This window comes from Melopsittacus undulatus, chromosome 6, assembly GCF_012275295.1.
Source record: "Melopsittacus undulatus isolate bMelUnd1 chromosome 6, bMelUnd1.mat.Z, whole genome shotgun sequence".
NCBI classification, from domain to species: Eukaryota; Metazoa; Chordata; class Aves; order Psittaciformes; family Psittaculidae; genus Melopsittacus; species Melopsittacus undulatus.
The window spans coordinates 49,419,909-49,441,780 of record NC_047532.1 but is presented as its reverse complement, the minus strand read 5'-3'; the positions used below and the strand labels follow the sequence as shown (position 1 = coordinate 49,441,780).

At 43.2% G+C, this 21,872-nt stretch overlaps 1 protein-coding gene across 5 annotated transcripts in view; it reads left to right on the top strand.

The window, feature by feature from the left end:
• FGF12 (fibroblast growth factor 12) overlaps window positions 1–21,872 on the top strand; it is a 231,715-nt gene that overhangs the window by 130,988 nt on the left and 78,855 nt on the right. For all 5 annotated transcript variants that reach the window (XM_034063861.1, XM_005146518.2, XM_031046723.1 and 2 more), the window contains one exon: window positions 17,434–17,544. In XM_034063861.1, coding sequence (XP_033919752.1) covers window positions 17,434–17,544 — 111 coding nt within the window. The remainder of the gene's footprint in view (window positions 1–17,433; window positions 17,545–21,872) is intronic.

Sequence of the window (21,872 nt, the reverse complement as noted above, 5' to 3'; positions counted from 1 at the left end):
AAACAGACGTGTTCAAAAGGGGTACAATCCCATTTGGAAGTGGTACGATGGTAGGGGAACTATCTTTACCTCTTTAAACATGACCTTATTTTATGGCAATGTGGAGAAACTGAGAAAATATTTCACATTTATAAGGTGATTTCACCTGTAATACACAACAAGCTCTATGAAATGGGGAGAATTCCTCCTGTTTTACAGAAGGTAAGATGAAGGCACAAAGCAGTTCACTGACACAGAGACCTAATTCCAAATGCTTGTTCCAGGATGCTATGTGTTCAGGGTGGAGGTGTCCTTCCATCATGCCATGGCAACCGCACAGCAAAGCTGAGGAGTTTGGGGTACTTACAGGAAGGTGAACAGGATGGACCATCAGACACAGCATCTGTGCGGGTTGGTGGAAATTTTGTCTGAATGGAGCCACTGAATGGTGTTGTTACTTGAGGAAATCATATTTGAGTTCAGGCAGCTTTGGGTCAGGCAGTGCCAGGCACTGTGTAGTGTTGTCTCCACCCCTTCAGGAATTGCTTTCGTAGGTGAGTTTCCAGCTTGGAATGTGGAGCTCAATCTCAAAGCATGTTTTTTAGCCCCCCCCCCCAAAAAAAACCTGCCTTTCTCCTGCTCCCCCCCAGACCCTTCATCCTTCCCCCCTTCTCCCTCCCTGCCCCGTTTGATACATATTTTGTGGTCCTCCATTGAAAGGATGCTTTTTCTTAAGGAGATCTAGAGGCTTCTTCTAAAATGAAGGAAATGGCTCACACATAGAAAAAAAAAACCAAAGCAGTAAGTTAAAACATGTTTTCCCTTGCAGTATTTCTCATTTTGAATAATAAATGGAGGCTAGGAATTTAAAATATATGTATGTAGATATTTTTGCAGCAACATAAGCAAAATACAAGAGCAACTTTAGCTGAAGGGCGCAAAAGGACTTAGTTTGTTCGGAGATTGATTTAAAATATTTGAGAAGTCTGTCGTCTCTGCAAGCTGTTAAATTCTCCGACTTAAATCCTGAAGTCCTTTTTGATTTTATGCAGGGTAAAAATGATGATTGAAGCTCATGATAAAAAACACCTCTTTAGGTCCCCGTTAAATTTGTCCTAGTCCTTGCCTGCTTTTATGGAGTTGTTAATCTCAGAACAGCTGTAATACATGCCTAACCTGTGGAGTTTGCCCCCCTCCTCGCTACACTGTCCTCATGCCAGCTACACCATCTCTGTGCATAGCTGCTGTATGTAGTAGGGTTCAGGCTGGATCCTAGCACTTTTTGATAGTCTGTGTTTGCATATCTGGGTGTGCATCCAGCCAAGGTGGGGGGGGGGGGTCTGTCACATCTTCTACCTGCTCTTCTGCAGAATATGGTGCTGTGTCCCATCTCTAAGGAGTGGCTGGAGGGAATGGAAATGGCTGGAAATCCTGGTATCACCTGGCCAGCAAGAGCTCTTAGAAGCACTAGCTGAGATGAGGACATGTATGCCAAGTAGCTCACAAAACAAGAGCCTAGATAATGTCAGAGGGAAGGGGCACAGCCTTGTGGGCACATGTCCTTGTTTGGAGCAGTCTGACATCAGTGAGCTCTGCATTGGTGTTTGTAAGTGCCTTTGGCACCTGCTGGTGCTAGTGAGCACCAGAATAACCAGAAGGGGGGAAAAGTCTCCCTCCTGCTCCTGACAGCTTGGCAGATGGGTTTCATTTTATCAAACTGATCCCTGGGGGTGGTATCGCACACGTTCGTGACTTGCAGATGTGGTGACTGTCACAGTGTGTGTCTGTGCTTGGTTGCTGGGGGGGGGGGGGTGGTCCAGGTAGCAACCCTGGGCTCTCTGTCTCTAAAATCTGGGGAAGAACTACAGGCTCCAAGCTTTCTCCAAAGCATGGAGAACTCAGCTATGGGCCTGTTTCACAATGCAGCTTGTGGGTGAGCATGTCAGTCAGCAAGCCACCTTGTAGAGTTCTGGACTGGATATGATCAATGCCAAAAAAATCTGTGGAAGTCATCCAAGCTCCTAAAGGGATGGGTATCTTCTCTCCCCATGGCCTCAGGAGTAGCTGTGCTTGTGGGAGCAGTGCAAATCATTAGGCAGTGGAGAAGGTTCACCATTATAGCAATACAAATGTTTGATTCTTCTATCACCAGTCAAATCAAAAAGGGTGAAAAGAGATTCATGAGTGATTATTTTTTGTCCCCATAACATAAGAAATCCATATAAACCAGTTTATCCTTGATATACCTGTTTTTTTGGAGGGGAAAAAATGGTACAATTTCATTTGGAAGATTCTTATGTGTGTATTTTTCTTTAACTTTCAGGTATACTTCTAAATGAAATGTTGCATTTAAACAAAAACCCCCAAAATCTTCAGTTCCAAAAATACTAAAATGAAGACAAGATTTTCTTCCTTCCTTCCTTGCTTTGCTGAATTCAGCAAGAATTTAGAATAATTTTCCAGACCAGAACCAGATACTGCATATTTTAACAGATAAGCTATCACAAAAAAAATTTAACAGCTTGACTCGGGCAGTGTGGAGAGCTGAGCTGCCATGGGAGCTGAAGAGGTTGTAACAAACTCACTTCTGCTAGAGACAAGCATGATCATGAGTCTCACTGTGTTGAGGAACAAGTGCAGTATTGCTTGGGCTTACCTTCTTTCCTTCTCTCCCCTTCCCAAATGGGCACACCATGAAATGCCAGATAGCACAGTGGCCAGGTAGGCGTTTGTTCCATCCCTCTGGCATTTGTTCTGTTGGATCCATCCCTCTGAACAGTCATGTGCACATTATTTCTGGGAGTTTCCTACTCCCGCACAGTTGAAGCCAAGCTGTGATTTATTATTAAAATCAAAGCAAGAATTTTTACAAGCAAACCATGTAAGAGATTGACACCCCTTTCGTATTTGCAACCTCTCTGGCTTGGCACAAGGTGACCAAGAATACAGAAGAGAATAGGTCAAGGAAAGCAGCTCCAAAGAACTAACCTTTAAATAAACATACATTTCCATATGTTCCGTGTACTGTCAAAGCACCATTGCCATGGCTGCATTATTGCTGTGCCTTAATCTTGGAAGACTTTTGTGAAGAGACCTGTACCAAAACTCATAGACTCTGTATCTGGGCTGCACACACTGCATGCAGTCTGTTGGGGAATGGTACCTTTGTATGTTGTTCTCCTGTTCAATAAATCATTTCTACTCCCTAACTAACTTCATATTATTAATAATAATACATTATCATGTCTAAGCTTAAAGCAACTACTACATCTGCAGTTTTACCTTTGCCCTATTCTGACATGTAGCAGAAACCTGAAATAACTTATCCTTTACAGAGGCTGTTTTTACTTTGCATCTCTATTAAAAGCTGTAGTAAAGCCACAGACACTCTTTGTGCCCCCCACAAAGTAAATGCCAATAGCAAGGACTCCTGGAATAAATTATTTTTAAAGCAGGGTTTATGCTTTGAGGGGAGTCAATGTGGACACTGAATTTTGGTGCATGGTAGCAGGACTGTAGGCCTACAGCGTCCTGACAGTACTGTCTCTGAAAATAGCAGCTGCAACATATTTTTAAATGGTAAACCAGAAGGCAGTTTTCTAGAGAGCTGTGGAACACGACTGTTCAAGCAGACCACTCTGGCTGTTCCAGCCCCCACGCTGCCATGCTGCAGCACAGGCAAATAACTGTGTGCTTGTTCCAAGCACTGACTTGGTGCGCTCTGAAACCCTGATGGAGCTTACATGGCTGCTGAGAAAATTCAGGTGGATATGTGCTGACACCTGTCAGACACCTCTGCTGTCCTGTGCTCATTCTAGGATGTCCTGGCTAAAGGTGACAGAGGGACAAAGCCATGGCTTGAAGGCACAGTGGTGGCCTGAGTCCTTCTCGTTCTCAGGTTTGAGCTGATGACTGGTTCCAAGCAGCAGCTCTGGGCATTTCTGCTCTCTGCCCTTTCCCAATGGAATGGGTTGGGCTCAAGAAGAGGGTTAATGTTGGAAACAGCGTTATCACTGAATGAAGCTTTGCAGCCCTGTTCCTGCATCTGCTTTGTGGCTCTGGGTTTGTCCCTTTCCCCCAGTATCATGGGTAGATGACTACTCCACTATGCCTTTGGTCCCACTGAGGAGATGCTATATTGGGCTGTGCTGCTTCTGGCAGAGCTCTAAGTTTGGAGGAGTATTGAGCTCTTGAGGAGATCCTGGATTGGGTCAGGGCAAGGGTGGAGGTAGCAATAGCATTTCCTCTCCCTTCTCAGCCATGTGCATCTGTTGCATGTGGGAGGAAGGTTGAATTTAGTTCAAGGGACATCTTCAGAGTCTGACTTGCATTGGTGCCCCCTTCTCCTTCAGTGTTATGGAGCACAAGGATGAACTCTAGTTAGTGCTTGGCACTATCATGTTCCGAAAGAGAAACGCTCAGCTGGGAACCTGTGGCCCTTCTCTGGCCAGAAGATGGACAGCCATGGTGAAAGGAGGGGAGTGGTTATGCTGCTGCCGGCCTGCGCTTCCCATCCTTCTTTCTGGGGCCTTTCCAGTGTGACAGTTCATGTTTGGGGTGCTTGACTCCACTGACAGATGTCAAAAAAGGGGAGATGAGATGTGGCAGGTTGCCTCCAGTGGTAGGGACAAGATCTGAAGATCCAGAGCTAGATGCATCTGCTACAATGATGGAGAGCACAGAGCTTCTCCCTTATCCCACAGCAGCATCCATGGAGCATGTTGTGCAGAGCTTTCTCCCTGTGGTACTCCTGTCTCACCTTTACTCCAGCAGTGTGCTCTGGTAAGGGAATGTGTTACATCCAGTGGACAGTTACATGCTGTGAATTGGCAAAATATCCACAGAGAGGCAATATAATTCCATTGCTTGTTGCACTTTCCCAGCTGAAAACTGATTGTGGTCATAATACAGACAACCCCCAACCCCCAAAATATTATTTTCTTGAAATATTTAAGCAGTTTGGATTGAAATGAAAGAAGAAAAAAGCCATGTCTTGGGGTTAATGCATACTTTATTGATATTTAATTGATATTTTTATTGATAATATATCAATATTATATCAGTAATGTATATTATATTGATAATATATCAATAGATTGATATTTAATGCTTACTTAATTGATATTTATCTAGTAAAGCATAGTTTGCAGTCCCCTCCCCTTGCTGGCTGCACAGATAGTTTTTTGCTTAGAAGTTGCCATTCATATTGCCCAAACTACTGAACATATACATTTCCTTCATTCTCGAAAGCAAAACTGTTTGCAAAAGGTCAGGCATTACGTGACTGCTGCAAGTGAAGCTGGGCTTCAAGCAGCCAGTCCACATCTTCCAGAAAATTGAAAAGGAGTAGAAATTTGCAAAAAGGCACAGTGGTTTTGGCTTCCAGGAACTGGCTCGCAGTTGGGAAGCACACTGTGGTTGCTGAAGGATGCTCCCCAGGGACTTGTGAGCTGCTGGGCTGCAGGAAGCACAGGGATCACACATTAGCAAGTGAGGGGCTTAGACCATCCATCTACTCCTGAGCCTGTCCTTCCCTGGCACAGCTCCTGTAATCGGATCCAGGTTTGAACTACTGGCTGCCTGTAACATCCGTCTCAGTTATCAATCTGCAGACGTTCGTGTGGGCATCTTCCTGTGACTGACATCCCGCTCTTGTGGGTAATTTCAGTGGTGGTGGCTAAAAGGGTTGGCAGAGTGTGAGATATAACCACCAGTTCTCTGCTGGCTTTATATAGTTTGGTTTTATGCTCTTCAGCACGGGGTCTGCCTGCTGGCTGGTACGCAACATCTTTACTTAAAAATTTATAAACATTTGTTTTGGGTTTTATTTAATTTCCCTCTGTGCCACTCCTATCTTCTCCACTTCCTTAAACATTCTTTCTATTATTTTTCTTTCTGTTTCTTCAAAAGCACAGCTCTACTTTCCATTAAATAAATGTTAGTTTTTAAAGCAAGAGCCCAATAGTGGCTCCTGAATGATTAGAAACCATGTTTGAGAGCTCCTTTGCCCTGAGCCCTCAGGCAGTGAGTGGCTCTTGGGCAGCTGGAGGAGCTGGAGCTGTGTTTGGAGCCCTGTTAGAGAGGCAAATTTTCCATTTTTGCTCCATCTGCACTGTGTCATCCTGAGCACACACATCCCCAGGGATGGAGCTCGCTGCTTGCAACTCTCTCCCAGGATGGCAGTGGTGTGGCTGGTAAATCTGCCTGACTTGCTGGAGTCCTCAAGGCCACCTGACATTGGGAATGAAGTGTTTGTAGTGAGACAGGAACCATGAAACACCATCCTTACTTACAACAGAGCTTTAGATGGCATGAGGCAGATGATGGCTTTCTCACACTGCAAGTGTTTTCATTAGGTTGAAGGAAACTTCTGGCTCAAATGGAAAACTAAAATTATTCTGAAGGTAAAAAAGGTGTATTTTCACAAAGCAAAAGAAAAGAAGAAAGAACTTTGAGTCACATGGTGGGGTTTGGCCATTTTTAGCATGAACTTGATCTTTGAAGTGTAATGTTTCTTCAAACCAGAGTGGCACAAGCAGCACATTTTCTTTATGCATTTGGGTGTTGTGTAAGATTTGTTGAAATTCAGTAACGTAATTTTGGATCAAAAAAATGCTTGCAAACTGCTGCAGGAGTGCTTAAGCTACAGTAGTACAGCAAGCCAAAAAAATCATTGCAATACAACCTGTATGATTCAGGCTTTATTTTTTCCACATCAAAGTCTCATTTACCTGTTAAATAAAGAAGTCTCACATGTCTCATCCCTTTGGAAAATGCTGCGGGAGTGCATGAGGAATGCCATAACAAAAAGGAACATTGTTGCCTGGTGTTATTGAACATTTTCAGAGTGATGATGGGACCCAAATTTTGTTCTGAGTTGCCATTCAGTGATTACTCAGGGCTCTTCTATGAGCTGGTGTTGGTAGGACCAGGTACCCTTCCTAAAACTGATAGCATCTTCAATGATTAATTTCTGCTCAGTGCTTGTTGATAGCATGTTCTGTCCGTTTTCTATTTTAACGAGTTTACTTTTCTGGCTATGCAGAGAGGGTGGAAGATTGATGTACTTGTTTCTGTAGCATGTGTGAGGGACTTCTCAGTGTTTCGACAGTATTTCAGGCCTGTTGGATTGATGGGGAAAGTGGAGAGATTTAGCATCTGAGAACAGCACAAATCACAGTGCTGTGGCAGGTGTGATCAGCAGGGATGGTGTCTGCTCTATTTGTGTGACGACTATTAGTGATCTGGTGTTTTGTGTGGGGCACTTCAAGGTGAGGGGAGCTGAGGACACTGTCATGGAGCCTTTGAAAAACCTGGGGCACAGAAGTGTATTAAGCAAGTTGTGGCCACTTAGCAGTGAGGCTCAGAAGACCCCTGAAGTTGACTAGTCCAACCACAGCCCCGCATTCACACCAGATATATATTCCCCAGACAGATGGTTCAAATTTTTAGAATTCTAGAATTTCCTGGTATCCTGAACCTTTGTAGGAAACCAGGAAAAAATCTGCTTAATTGACAGTGAAGAAGTTTTATGTTGCACATTGGAATCAACAAAACAAAACACAGCCTTTCTAACTGTACAAGCATCAAAGTGCTGCCACAAGATTGCCCAGAATTTCTGATCCATCAAAAAAGTCCTTAGGATGTGTGGCCCTATAAGAAACCCTCTCCCGCTCCATCCCTCTTTGTAGGATGAGAGGTATGGGGAGAGGGCAGATGTATTTTTCTGTTTCTCACTCCTGCCAGCTACAGGCACCAGCGCTTAAGAAATGGCATCTCCAGGCATTATCCTCCAAGCCTGCCTTTCCACCTTGGGGGTAGCAAGGATGTGGCCCCTTCTTTGCTGGTGGGAATTTTGGAGTTGGTCATCCCTCAACCCGAAAGTTCTGCAGTGTGGGAATACCTTTTTGCTCAATCTTCATGCAGCACTCAAGTTCTCACTGCTGGCATGGGGAAAGTCTGGGCTTTACTTCTGATGTTTCCCCTTTGTCCAGCCCATGGGGGCCAGAGAGAAGCCCCCATGAAGGGACACACACTTGGATGGTTCATGGAGTCATGTCTGCACCCAAATGGAATGCGCTCTGTGATTGTGGGCTTACACATAATATTTATGCTATCCTCTGTTTCACTCTGGGTGAATATGCTGTAATTTTGGCTAATTACACAATATGTCAGGAATAATTGCAGGGTGTTCCTCAAAATAAATAATAAATCTGCTACCCATACTTATGAACATGTGTTAACCTTCATCAGCCAAGGCATTGACTGCTGGAAAGTGACAGTTTAGGAGCTGTAGCTACAGCTTCTTTTCCATTAAACTTCTCACATTTTTTAATTCCCGTACCTGAAAAAGCTCATCCTGCATAAATTCTGGAAAACCCCTATATCTCTTCTCCATGCTTTCCGTTCCTGTCAGGCTTCGGTTTTCTCCTCATTCGAGCTCAAGTCAATACTGGTGTAGAAATTGCTCTTTAAAGGGAAATGTTTTGATATTTTGACTGCTGGTAAAACACACTGGATCAACAGAGCAATATAAACCATGTCCTGGGGGAGGCTAAGACAAACCCAGGAGTGTAGCTGTATGAAGAATTGATTTTTTTAGTTCTATGGTCAAATAAAAGAAGTTTCTGGGAAGGAAGGGATTCAGATTCAATGCAATATTTCATTCTACTTAAAATGAAACTTAGTCTTTCATCTCCAAGTCTTTTAACATCATTTCCAAACAAAGCATTGTCTCGAAAGAAAAAAACCCAAACTTGTCCTCTTTTCAGATGTCCTTTTTTTCCCAGTCCTCCCATTATTTTTACCTGCAGTGGTTTTTGGGAACCTCTTTTGTTCCTGGAGTGCTGGAAGTGGCTGTCTTGTCCTTAGCTTGTGTGCAGAGTGGGTATCTCATGTGTCATGTATGCTGTTTGGCATTTGCCTGATAGAAAAACTCATCCAAGACTTTGGACCTTTTTATCCTTGAGTCCTGGACTTTAGGTGGCTGTCGCATGGGATCCAGAGCTTGAAGAGTGAGTGATCTGAACAATGACTTCTCTAAATCCTAACATCCATCACCTCCGAGGAAAAGGGTGGTCTGGGAGAGATATATAGCAGTGGCCCCATGTTGCACCCCACTTTCAATGCTTTTTATGACTCCTTTCTCTGCCCCTTACCTCTGACTTGTAATAACATCTGTGTAAAACTGATTCCCTGGATATGACAGGGCAGGCATAAATGCCAATGCTGTGCAACCACATCTTTTCCACATACTCAGCAAGTGAGAAATAAGACTGCCCTGGAGGGACTCATCTTTGTAAAAGCAAAGCAGGTGTAGTGCAGAGCTTTGCACATGTCTGCTCCTTTGTAGAGGGTGCAGGCAGGCAGTTGTGCTCAGTGCTAATTACTATTCCTCCTTGTAGGCATCAGCACAGGAAAGGAAATCACTCCTCTGGATGCTCTTTTCCTTAGGAAGTGCCATTCTGCTCTAGTGACTCACTGACAGTGACAGGAGGCAATTGCTTTGATAGGTACTGTCATTGGCTTGAGCCCGTCATCCGTCCGAGCTAGGGAAATGTCATTTTGGAAGCTTGTCCTTCAAACACAGAGGCCATCCCTGTCAGCACAGCCTGTTATTTCATGTAATGCATCCTGGAAGCATCAGTTGACTCTCTGTAGTTATCAGCTCTGGGTGGAGGTGCACACTTGAGATAAATGCACACGTGTGCTTGAGCCCTATTGTCCTAGAGTAATTTTCTTCTCAAAAGAAATTCCCTGTAGCTGGAGGGTGGCACCAACCCTGTAATCCCATTGAACTGGAGCTGGGCATTGCCTTCATTCTGCACCCTTGGTAAAGGAGCTGGGATCAACTGTTTGGTGCTGCCAGAGTCACAAACATCGTCAATAAATCTTAGTGTCAGTCAGTCTGTTTACATCTCTCCATCCTACTCACAGGCTGGGTGATGTACCCATGTAGCTGAATGGCTGTATCTAAACAGAAGGGGCTTGTGGCAGCTTTGTGTGATGGAGCTGGATGCCTGGCTTTGCTACAGAGCCCCTGCTAATGCTTGAGCAGCTGCTGTTGCCCACGGTGATGTGACTTCTGTGCAGGCAGCCTGAGGAGGCATCCAAATGCAAATGCCCACATACACGGTTCACCTCCCTCTGCTCTGGAGCTCATTTGTCCTCTCCCTGCCTGTTGTTCAGGACGCTACAGGCAGCATTGCCCAGTCCTTCTGGGCCACCTGCTTGTAGGCTTCCTTAAGCAGAGTGTGTCCTTCTCTGAACACTTATGCTGAGTTAAGCCACAGAAGCCATGGAAAATATTTTCTGCAGTTGGGAAATGTCCTCCTTGCCTCTGCCTGTGTACTTTTCTGCACTCAGTGACTCCCATGGGAGCTGCAAATGCTCAGCACTTTGCAGCAGGATTTCCTGTCTCTGCACCCTAGTGACACAGTTGGAGTGTCCTCCAGGATCCCTGTGTATGGCTGAGGCGGTTTCCACCTGCTTCGTGCATGGCTCACTACATAGGCACCTGTGTGCAGTGTCTGCTAAAGGCTCACGCTCTGCTATGGTCACAGCTTGGAAGAGTTTGGCAAGGTGTTCTGCCAAAGGAAATGCAACCCTAGACTTCAAGGACAGCAGCTTCTGGCACAGCTGCAAGTGTTGCTATTCCTTGAGCTTTCCAGTTCAGGTAGATTCAGTGAATCATTGTAGTGAGTTGAGCTATTCAACTTATGTCGACAGTGATGCATTTAATTGAAGACAGCTGCTTACTTCATCTTAACTCCAAACACCCTGGAGAATTTAGTAGCTCCTGTCTGGAAAAAACCTCAACATTTTTCTCCCTCAGCAATTCATCTTCTCTTTATCCCTGAGTTCTGTGCTGATGCCTGTCACCCTGGTAATCTGCATGGAGCTCACTGATGCTTTTTTGTGCCGAGTTAATATAAACCTTCATTAATACTGTACTTCTGAAGGAGGGATTTAGGTGCCCTTGTCTGTCTGCATGTATTTGCAGTGTTTGGCTTATCGAGTATTCTGGAACCCATCCTTTTCAGGGGAGGGGAACTGCAGTTTCTGCTGTGGCACTTTAAATGTGGAGTTAATCTAAGTAAATTAGGAGCAGTTTATGCTCTGACTTGAATGCTGGATTTGATGTGCTAAGGATTTGAGTCCTGGTTGGCTGAGTCATAAATCAACATCCCATTATGACAGCTGCATCCTGAATAGGAGAAAATAAGAATAATGGAATGTGTAAATTCCAGGTTAAAATGTTTAATTGCCATAAATAAACGTTTAAAGAACATTAAGGTGAAATATGCTCCTAAGATATATTACAGTTCCTGTGTTTCCCATCACATCCTCAGCAAAACTGTTGCACAGGCACAGAAAAGAATCAGCAGTATTTAGCAGAAGAGAAATCAGCCATAGTTCAGATCAGGGCTGGAAATGCTTTCTCCCTTTGCCAATCCTATGTCCTTAGCAGGTACCAGAGGGGCTGTTTCAGCAGCCCAGCACTGGTGTCTCTGACAGCTAAGACCAGACAGAGGCTTTGAGTCAGAACATGTTCTGCTGCAGAAAAAGAGAGCAAATAAATGGGCAAGTCTCCTGTCGAAATCACACAGTAGGTACCTTCCTTCTACCTTGTTGCAGGATGCTGAATGTAAAATGGCTGCTTGCCATATGAACTCGCAGAGTCCTCTGACAGCTCATTGTTCAGAGAACAATAGTCCCAAGAGCTTCAGAGTTTATGCCATAACCAACACAGAGTACTGCTGGCACCCAGCACAGTAACTTCTGAAGTGGATTTAAAAGCAGTTCTGCACCAGCAACCTCAAGTGGAAGCCTGCCTGCCAACCAGAGCATTGCTATGAGTTGCAGGAATCCTTGGAGCTAGTGGCTTAAATCCTGGAAAGGTCACTAAGCCCCTCATCTTTTCTAGAGATCAGTGAAAAGCAGCCCTTCTGAGATCCCTACCATTGACTCAGGGGGTTCAGATTCAAGTGATTTCTGTAAGTAGGGTCTCGATGAATCCCTTTAGATTTCCCAGCCTAAGGCAAAACGGGATCTGGATTGATGCAGTCTCAGGTCATTGTATTGTCATAAGAGGTGTTCTGTGAATTGCAAAAACTGAGGCTGTGACAGACTGCCCTTCCATGATGGAGTCTTCATTGGAAATCAGTCTTGTGCTTGATTCCTTAGTCCTCCAGAGCTCAGGGTTTGGACTGAACTGAGCTACACTATGGTGCTTGATAGAGCATAGGGTTCCTCACCCATGGTTTTATGCTGCTGTGCATGACCTGATCATGTTTGTGCTCCTGCTTTGCTGATGGGAATAGGCAAGAGTTAGTGTCCTCAGTGGGCATTGGTGCATAACCTCATAGCTCCTCTTTGTGTTAAGGGGAATTACTCTGCTTGCATGTTCTCCATTTTCCAGTTAATGAGGTGAGCAGAACTAAAAGAAAAGGTCACTAAAGAGCCAGTGATATTTCTGATAAGAAGCCTTTTGGCCAGTGTCCCTGCCAGAGATCTTGCTCTTTTTCCTATAGCACACAGCAGATACCTTCAGCAGTATCTGCAGTTTGAGGATGAGAGATATGACTCTGCAGAGTAACTGATTTGGACATGATCCCCTGGCCTTCTGGAGATCAAACAAAGTATGTGTGGGTACCCAGCAACTATCATGTCCTTGACAAGCCCCAGGGGAATGAAAATTGTCATATAGCTGTACAATAAGGAAGGAAACGCAGCAGCTGATGTGAGCTAAGATGACTTTAAGGCTTAACAGCAGGATAGCTGAAATGAATAATGGCAGCATCACATTAGCATTTAAGTAGAGACAAAGAGATTCGCTAGCAGATCATGATTTAGTTAGTTTCAGCTGTGTCAAAGGGCACAGAAAGGTAAAACCAGGGCAGGCAGAGCTAGTGAGTTTGGCCTGTGGAAAGGGGAGTAAACAGGATGTCTTTCAGGGGATATGTAGTGAGTTGGTCACTATAAGACTGCTGTGAGAAGAGTTACCAGCTGAGAAATATGTCTTTAGGGAAAGCTAGAATGGTAGATGTTACAGACCAAGAACACAACCATGGGTTAGCTCTTGCTCTGTTATTCTTATTGCTCTGCTCCACCCTATGGCTATGTCCTGTGGGAGTGCTTCTGGAAGCCCCACAATTGAAGGATTTGTGCTCACTGCACCTGCATAAGAAAAAGGTCCATTGAGCTTTTCTTTAGCATTCCTCCATCCCTGAGCAGCTATATATGGGCAACCAGAACAGGCTATTCAAAGTAAGCATTCTAAAGTAGCCAGTATAGTGTATAAAATGAGGATAAAAATATTCCTTTGCATATTGCATGGAAATCCTAATAGCATGGAATCTGCACTGGGAATACATTCTGTGTGGAAATCTTTTGTGTTTAGCCTGTACTTTGGGATCAAGGCAGTTATAACTTCTTTCTTAAATCTATTCTGAGTACTTGATTTTGTGTTTAGGGAGACACAAAGTTGCTACTGAGGTTTTGTCTGCAACAGTTCTGTTTCTGCTGGGAAACCTGCTCCTTCAGCAAAATAGCAGGGTGTATGGGGCAACCTGGATGGGGGGAATAGGTTTGTCCTGAGTATCGGTCCTTTAAAAGCAAGGGAATCTGAGTTCCCCTTGCTACACAAGAAGGAGATTAGAGAAAGAAAAGCTTGTTTGTGCTTCTGTCTCTTATTGATTATAGCCTGGAGCAGGATTGAGGGAACTTCAGACAAATAAAAGTATTATATTAAGGTGGTGGGGTTTTAATCTCCCACCCAGTGCTTCAATAAGCACTGGGAATCTTGCCTGCTGGGGAGGGTTGTTCTCTTTCACTTTTAATTGGAAAACTGTGAGAAGTTCTCAGTCTATTTTTTTTCCTTTATGCCTTCTATTCTGGCTTATGGGAGTGTTCCACCATCCTTATTTGACAAGGAGACCTACTGTTTTTGAGATTTTTCTACAAACTGATTTTTCAACATGATTGCTACAGCGTAATGGATAGCAATGCTGGAAGACTGATAAAATTGCTTTGTAAGTGGAAAGAAGTGATGTTAAAATATATGATATGACAGAAGTAGGGAGTCTCTTAAAAGTCATGTACAGAGTTTTGCTTCTGGGGTAGCAGGAAAACTTGTTCTATGATTATGTGCTTTCCTCTTCAGGTAATAAGTCTGCAGTGAAGTTTGGGGAGAAAAGATGGATAAAATCTTTATTCTTCTTAAAAGCTGCCTTCAGCTAAAATTTTGCCTGTAGGCCTCCCAGCCACAGTACTTGCTGTAGGAATAACACACTGCAATATCCCACTCTATGCCCAGACATGAGACAGGAGGTTCCCTGGTGGGAAGCAGCTACTCTGCCAGCTGTTGTAGCATAGCTGTTTATGTTTGAGCTGGTCCCCTTGCAGTCAGTGGGGAGATGTGTGTGAATTTAGGATCCTATGGGCCTGGCCTGGCTGCTGATTTTTGGGATGGAAGGGGAGCCCAATTCAAGTTTAGACATGGCTGTACTAGATGCAACAAATCACCCATTGCCCAGATATCTCTTTAACCATCCTTGGGCTGTTCTCTGTAAGAGAACTTGATGCTGGCTGTGCATGTGTTTATGCTGCTTTTGCATTTAGTTCAGGAAGATACTCACAGGTGCAGCTGCTCACCAGCTCTTCTCTCCCGTTGAAAGAGACAAAAGGAAATGCAGAAACAAGGGAAAAAGATATCTGTATGTCTCCAAAGTGATTGCTAACCCTTTGGTGTCTGGAAAAGACGTTTGGTTGGTGGTGCTGCAGGGCATTCTAAGTGAACCAGGGTAGCAGAGTTGCTCCCTCAGAAGAGGTGTGAGGAGAGGCAGGAACACTGCTGCAGTCAGGCTCTGTTAAGGCCAGGAGGAACATGAGATCTCTGCGCTTCACTTGCTTGGAGATTGAGTTTGGGTGTGAGCCTCAAACTTCAGCAAAATCAGGTCAGGTCAAGAAAAAAAAGGACATGTAAGATAAGTTTCCTACTCCAATCTAGGCAGGCATTGACTCAGGAAAGCCTAGAATCATGAAGAGTGCAGTCATTAAAGCTTGAATTGTACCTGACTGTGTGTCTATGTCAGATCAGTAACAAAAAGGGACCTTGGGACTTTATCCTGTGTTTTACTATGGTGACACTTAGACTTCTGGTGCATTGGTGTTTGCATCTAACAAAGGTTCAGAGTGACCTAAAGGGATCTCAGGTGCTATTCTGATAAACTTGGTAGGCTATTTAGTAAAAGTGGGAGAGGTTTTCATGTTGTTCCAGAATGTTTTGCATGATCGAAGTATAGTTTGCACCCCAAAGAAGGAGGGAAGGACCTTCTATCCTGTAGCTAAACCAGAAATTTCCCAAGAAAGGGGACAAGTTCAGGGTTGTTTTATATGTCCATTCCTCTTATCCTTGAGATGCTTTAGACAAGATCTCCTGCCCTTCCCCAGCACACAGAAAGCCTCAGGCTGCAGGAACATCTAAATCTCTCCTGCTGGGAGCTCTTCCATTTTGTGCAAAGTACTTAAGCATTAAAATTTAACCAGAAAGTAAAAACAAGGCTAAGACTCATTCAAGGGACTGAAAACATAGGTCTCTCGTATCAGAGCGTGCCTATTAGTGCCTTCACCATTGTGGTATTAGATAAAAGAGAGGAAGGGTACAGGCTTGAGGAGGGTGGTGCAATCATCTGTACCTGAGCATACAGCTTTTCGTTTCCTCTAGCTTTAATATGCATGTTAGAAAAGCAAGTTAAATCAAGCTTCTGCATTCAACAAAATAGAAATTCATTTTGTTAAGAAGAAAGCAAAACACTTAGCTCACACTAAGTCTCAGTTTGACATTTGGCTTGAACGACATTAGCTTTTAGTAGATGGCCAGTACAATTGTACTTATTTTACTGTCCCAGAATTGTCTTGCTGGGAGAAAGCCTGCCTGCAGTCTACAACATTCTCATTGCCATGGAATCACTGTTTTGAGGCAGTGTAGAAACCAGCTGATCCCAATATATTCAGTGGGGTTTGTAGCTGTGAAATAACACCTGACTCTCCCTGAGCTGGTGGAGGGGTTGCTGAAGCTGAAATTCTTTGCACCTGCAGCCTGTCTGCATCCAAGGTCCCTGCCTGCTGCGGGGAGGGTGTTGCCTGTGCAGAAGCACTGGCTGAGAGTGCCAGCCTCAAGTGGAAGTTGTGCAGCGCAGTGCAAAATCGTTATAGACGGGGGCTCCTAATGGAAACACTTAACACACAACGTGACTAGTTATGTAATGACCATGGCTTATTAAACAGCCTCACTAGAGGCATGAAAGACAGTAGGCTGACAGGATTTTTGGTATGCTACACTGGATTTTTTCCTGTCCATTCAGCCAGCAATAACTGGGTCTTATTTATTTACTTTTGGTGGGTGGTCACATTAAACTACAAACTCCCATCACACAAGGAAGATATCTCTCATCCTTGCTAGTGTATCTGTTTACATGTAGCCAGCTGGCTTGCTTTCCAGAAGCAATGCCTGTGACAAAGACTTGCATGATTAAAATTGAATTTATTTTTGTAATACAACAATGCATTTTTTTGTTTGTTTGTTATGCTGCAGACCTCTGCCACATGAAGTTCAAAGTTCAAATTGTTTCTGCCTTTTTGGTGTTTTCCTTTTCCTCTTCAACACAGGTATAAAGTGTTGCAGAAGCAATAGGTAAGCCCCAGGCCAGTCCGTCGCTGGCTCATGATGTAGAGGGGCTGGGAAAGGACCCTGCTAGAGGCAAAGAGTAATTCCCATCTACCAGAGTATGCAGTACATGTTTTAGGGGGGAGGAAGATGCAGATTTTAAAACAGAGGCGTTTTAAGGTGCCCATAAATGCTTCAGGGGTCATTTTTGGAGGTGTCTTGCATCTGTTCCTTTCAGGATTTTGTTCCTGATTCCCACACAGTTGGACTCATGCAGCCTGATTAAGCACTTGGTTACTTTGGTTTTACACACTATAATACCAGTGATTTAAATAGATTTTCACTGGCATAAAACTGGAACTGTGCGATAGTGAATCAACTATACAGAAAATAAGGATCTTGACTTCACAGGCAAAATAAGAAACAAAAGACAAATTGTTTGCAGCTCTGCTAGCAAATATTCTTCTGAATGAGTGGCATATTCAGAATGCATAAGCTGTTTAAAGACTTTCATTTGGTAGGTAACTTTCAGTGAAGCAATGTTCCATAAATATGTTTCGGTTGCACCAACTATGCATTGCATTTTACCTGCTCATCTGATCTCAGTTTTATTTGCCTGTATGTCTATGTATATATGAATATTTTACAACCATGCTTGAAAGGAATCGCAGAAAGCTGTCTTATCTGCCAAGCACTTCTACGTTTACTCAGGGCTTAATGGGGGCCAAACAAATGGGGACTCTTGCTACTTGGTATATTTAATAATTTTTATTATTTTTTTGCAGAACCCCAACTGAAAGGAATTGTGACAAGGTTATTCAGCCAGCAGGAATACTTCCTGCAGATGCACCCAGATGGTACAATTGATGGGACCAAGGATGAAAACAGCGACTACAGTAAGAAAAATTACCCTGTTTTGCAACCCTGTTACAATCAAATGCATCACCTAGCTTTAAAAGGTGAAATTATGAAGAAGCCAGCTGTTTTCTGCATATTTTTTTCTATCCTTCCCCTTTAAATCTTGCCTGTATAATTTCATATGTTTCCTCTCCAATCTTCTTCCCTCCTGCCCCGATTCTGTAACTGCCATCTGGGTGGGGTGGAGAATAAAACCCATGATTTGAATTGCTTCCAGAAGAGAAAGGAGATTATATTTATACACATGCCACATGGGTAAAGGATAGGGGGAATTCTCTCTCCAAGGAGAAGAGGAGAAAATTGTTTTCACTATTTTATACTGAAAAACTCAGCAATCATCAGGAATTTCCAAGCTGGAGAAAACCAGCTGCTCACTAAAGTATAGTGCTTTGAGGCTAATGTAAAGGCTGAGGACAGCATACGACCTTTCCAAAGGAGATCAACTTCCAAAACACTGTTCAAAGGCATTGTGTTCATGCTGTCCAATAAAGGACAGCAAAGTCCAACAAAGGCAGCAGAGTCATGCAGGTTTAAAAATGATGCTCTGTGCAGGAGTCATAGTGATTAAAACAAATGTAAAGCAACAGCCAATCTTCCTTTTGCAAAAGTAGTTTTGTCAATACGAAAATTCCTCAAGGTTTAAAAAAGTTGCAGGATATTTTCTACAGCTTCTCTTCATTTCATGGGCATTAGATGGATGCTTCTGAGTGGACAGTGATAAGCTCTGATCCTGCATGAACAGAGTAGGACTCAAGTCTTGATTTGTGTCATCTTATGTTGATTTGAAGCTTGCTGTGCCACTGATGTAGGACATCATAGATAGCCTAGAAGATAGACAGCATAGAAGGTATTTTCCCAGTCACTACTAGAGATGAACACAAGTTCATTTGTGTGGTAGGATTGATGGAAACAAACTTCATGTACTCCTAGGAAAGAGAAACCTACTTAATTTGGAGGCTTATCTTGTTCTAACTCAAAGAAGCACTTGGTTGGATTGAAGGCATCATTCCTTCAGGAAGACATCCTCTTGGCTGCATGTGAGGGGTATCTGAAGTGATGCAACACACATAGAGGACACTCACATTGTCATGTGAAGGTGCACTTAGACAAAGGTGCAGTTTGGCTACAGCCCCACATCTATAGTGTTTGCCCTATCCCCAAGACCCTGGCAGAGTGCTGTGATAGGAATATTGTGTGTGGTGTGGCTGCTCTGCTGCATCCAGCTCAAGGCTGGGGCCCATGCATGAGAGGAGTTTTGAGAAGATGGCAACTGAAATAGTGGAAGACTGTCAAAGCCCTTGTGAAATGACTCTGAAACTTGGCCTGTGGCAGATGCAAGCATCAGGTTTTAGTCCTCTTTTTTTGTCATATGCTTGTGTTGAACAAATGAAGTTGCAAGTTTCAATGACAGAGCTTCTAATTTGTGCTGGAGCAGGAGAATCTGTGGACCTCCACACACACACTTTTGCTCCATTAGAGACTGAGCAGGTCTCTTCCTATGAGGAAAGTCTGGCCTTTTGATTTTCTCAGGCAGACACCAACACATGGCATGATTTCAGTGGGCTTTAGTTGGGGGGTGATGAGCCAGTGTGGGTCATATTAGCTGCTTTCTCTTAAAAAAGACATAGGATGTTCTCAGTCTGCAGGAAATCCCATTGGAGGCCTATTTGTCAATGGCACAGGAAGAGCTGCTAGAGATGACAGGAATTCATTACCCTCATCTGTCATTGAGAACTTAACAACAAAGTAATGAGCTCAAACTGAAGCAGGGATGAATTTAGGTAAACAGTAGGGGAATAAAATGTAAGAGCAGTTCTGCAATATTTCAGGCTGGCAGGGGAGATGAGGGAAACTGCCACTAGCTGCCCATGACTGAGGTTGGGCCCTAAATAGCTCTTATCTCATTGGAAATGTTAGGGATCAGTTTGTCAAGGTGCTTAGTACTTCTAAGCCACTTCTATCCAGTCATCTTGGCTGGAAATAGGTGGGCTGAAGGGCACATCTAGAGTGCAAATTTATTTGGTGAGGTGGCAGTTCGGCCTTGGCAGCTGGGGTGGGACAGGAGGTGTCTAGCTGAAGTGTGCCAAGCCACTTGCTCAAAGTCATGGGCCATATCATGAATTTTAGTAAAGTTTTTGAAAGAAGATTGAAGACAAAGAATTCCCCATCCCCTGATCTCAGGGGATATCAAAAGAGAGAAAAATTCAACATGATAATATTTGGCTCCTGAAAATGAAATTAAGAATGTGCATTATTCAGTTTTGTTTAACTTCCTACCACACATTCACCTTTATAAATCTTCACTTTGAGTCAGCATTTTATATTGTATGAAGCTTCCAATTACAGCTTCAGAACAAAATCACATTTTCTTTTATTTTGGAAATGACAAAATAAACCATACTAACTATTTTTTTTCCTTTTTCTATTCCTCCCGACATCTCAATTTTTGACCAGAAAAAAGTCAAAACTCACTTGTCGAAGTGAATAGCTTACAGATTTACATCACTGATATTTTCTGTTTTAAAATACTTCTCCAGAAGATTCCTGGTCAGCCAGTCTGAAATCTGTGCAGTATTTCTGTGCAAGGGCAAAACTCATCAAAGAGTGTATAATTATTTCCATATCCTTGAAGAGGGCTGGTTAACTTGCACTGGGAGAGAAGGGCAATCTGGATGGCCATCTATTCTCCATGCAGAAGCCATCTTAGCACAGTTAAACACGCGGTGAGCACCATGTTCTATACATTACTCTCTGTTCTGTAGCCACATGCTGATTATACTAATTAGCATTATGAAAGGAAGCTTAATTTTTGTGGAATACATTAGGTTGGTTTACTCTGGCAAAATCAACATTTAAAATGAGACACAACATGTCCCTCAGATACGTCTCATGCAATTAAAAGTTCAAATAAAAATCCAGGAACTGCTAATATTTCAGCAATTTTTAAGTTAATTATCTGGTGCCTATTTTATGTGTGCTCTTGAGAGGCTGGTGGCATTTATTTTCCACCTCCTCTCACTTAAAGGAAAGAAAAAAAAAAGCCAACAAAAAAGTCAACAAAAAACCCAGAAGCCAAGTTCTAATGGCATTTGAATGGGCATCCAGCCAGTTTCCCACGAAAGAAGTGCTTGGGACATCTGTTCCTTATACCATGCATTTAAAGGCACGCCATCTTAATGTAAGCAAGAAGACAGATCCTCTGCCTACTTGCACTGGGATATACGAATAATTTTCTTTTAATCTGAGCACAACTCCATGGTGTAAGAGGTCCTTGTTTGTGTTCTTAGTAGTGTTATATATGCACTTTTATTTGTGGCAGTATCTTTTCCTTCCAACATCAGTGATCTCAAATGGTCTTTCAGGGCTGATTGTTGCTGTATTTGCATCATTATTGCTTCTTCCTGGGTAATGCACCTTTTTTGTAAGAGCAAAGGGGCTTCTTTGTTTGCTAGCACGATCCTGCTGAATGTCGGAAAAGCCTTAGCAAATAGACAGTACATAAAGGATAGGTCAACTATACTGAACAAGTGGAAACAGACCACCATGTCTAGGATATTGTTGAGGCTTTCTGGAAACAAACACAAAAAGATTAAGACTGGGGAAACCTATGGAGGTCTCCAGTTTCAACATCCTTCTTGAAGATGGGTTATCTTCAGCTGCAGAGAGCCATGTCTAATTGTTTTGAATGTCTTCAGGAATGAGCTGTTCCATAGCTTCATAGCCTGCCTGGTGCCAGTGCTGCACTGTTCTCATTGTAACAAATTGTTCTTTGCAGCCAGTCATAATTTCTTTGAGGCTTTTGTCTAGTGCTTCTTGTCTTTTCATTGTGCTCCTCTGAGAAGTTTCATTGTGTTCTCTTCATTGAGCTACGCAAATAAATACAGTTCCCTCAGTTTTTTCTCTCATGTTGCATGAGAGAAGTAACTGCACATGTTGCAGCACAGCCTGTTGATCATCTTAGCAGCATTCTTCATTTCTCTCATGATCTTAAACCTGCCTGTCTCATGGTGCACCAAGGCTGCTAATGCCTATTGTATCCTCCCTTAGTTCTTCTTTATTCATGTGCAGCATAAATGTCTTGATCCAGAACAAATCACCTGGTATAAATTAGTTTAGGTCCTCTGACTTACTATGGCCTATATCAGCTGAGCATACAGCCCACATCTTGTATATAGCACATCTTACCTTACTCATCTATTTCTGTAAATAAGCTAGTCCAGACACATAGCTAAGTATGTGTTCAGATTTTAAAAACGTGTTATGCAGCTGATAAACTGCCATAATGTAACAGTGAACAACATACTCA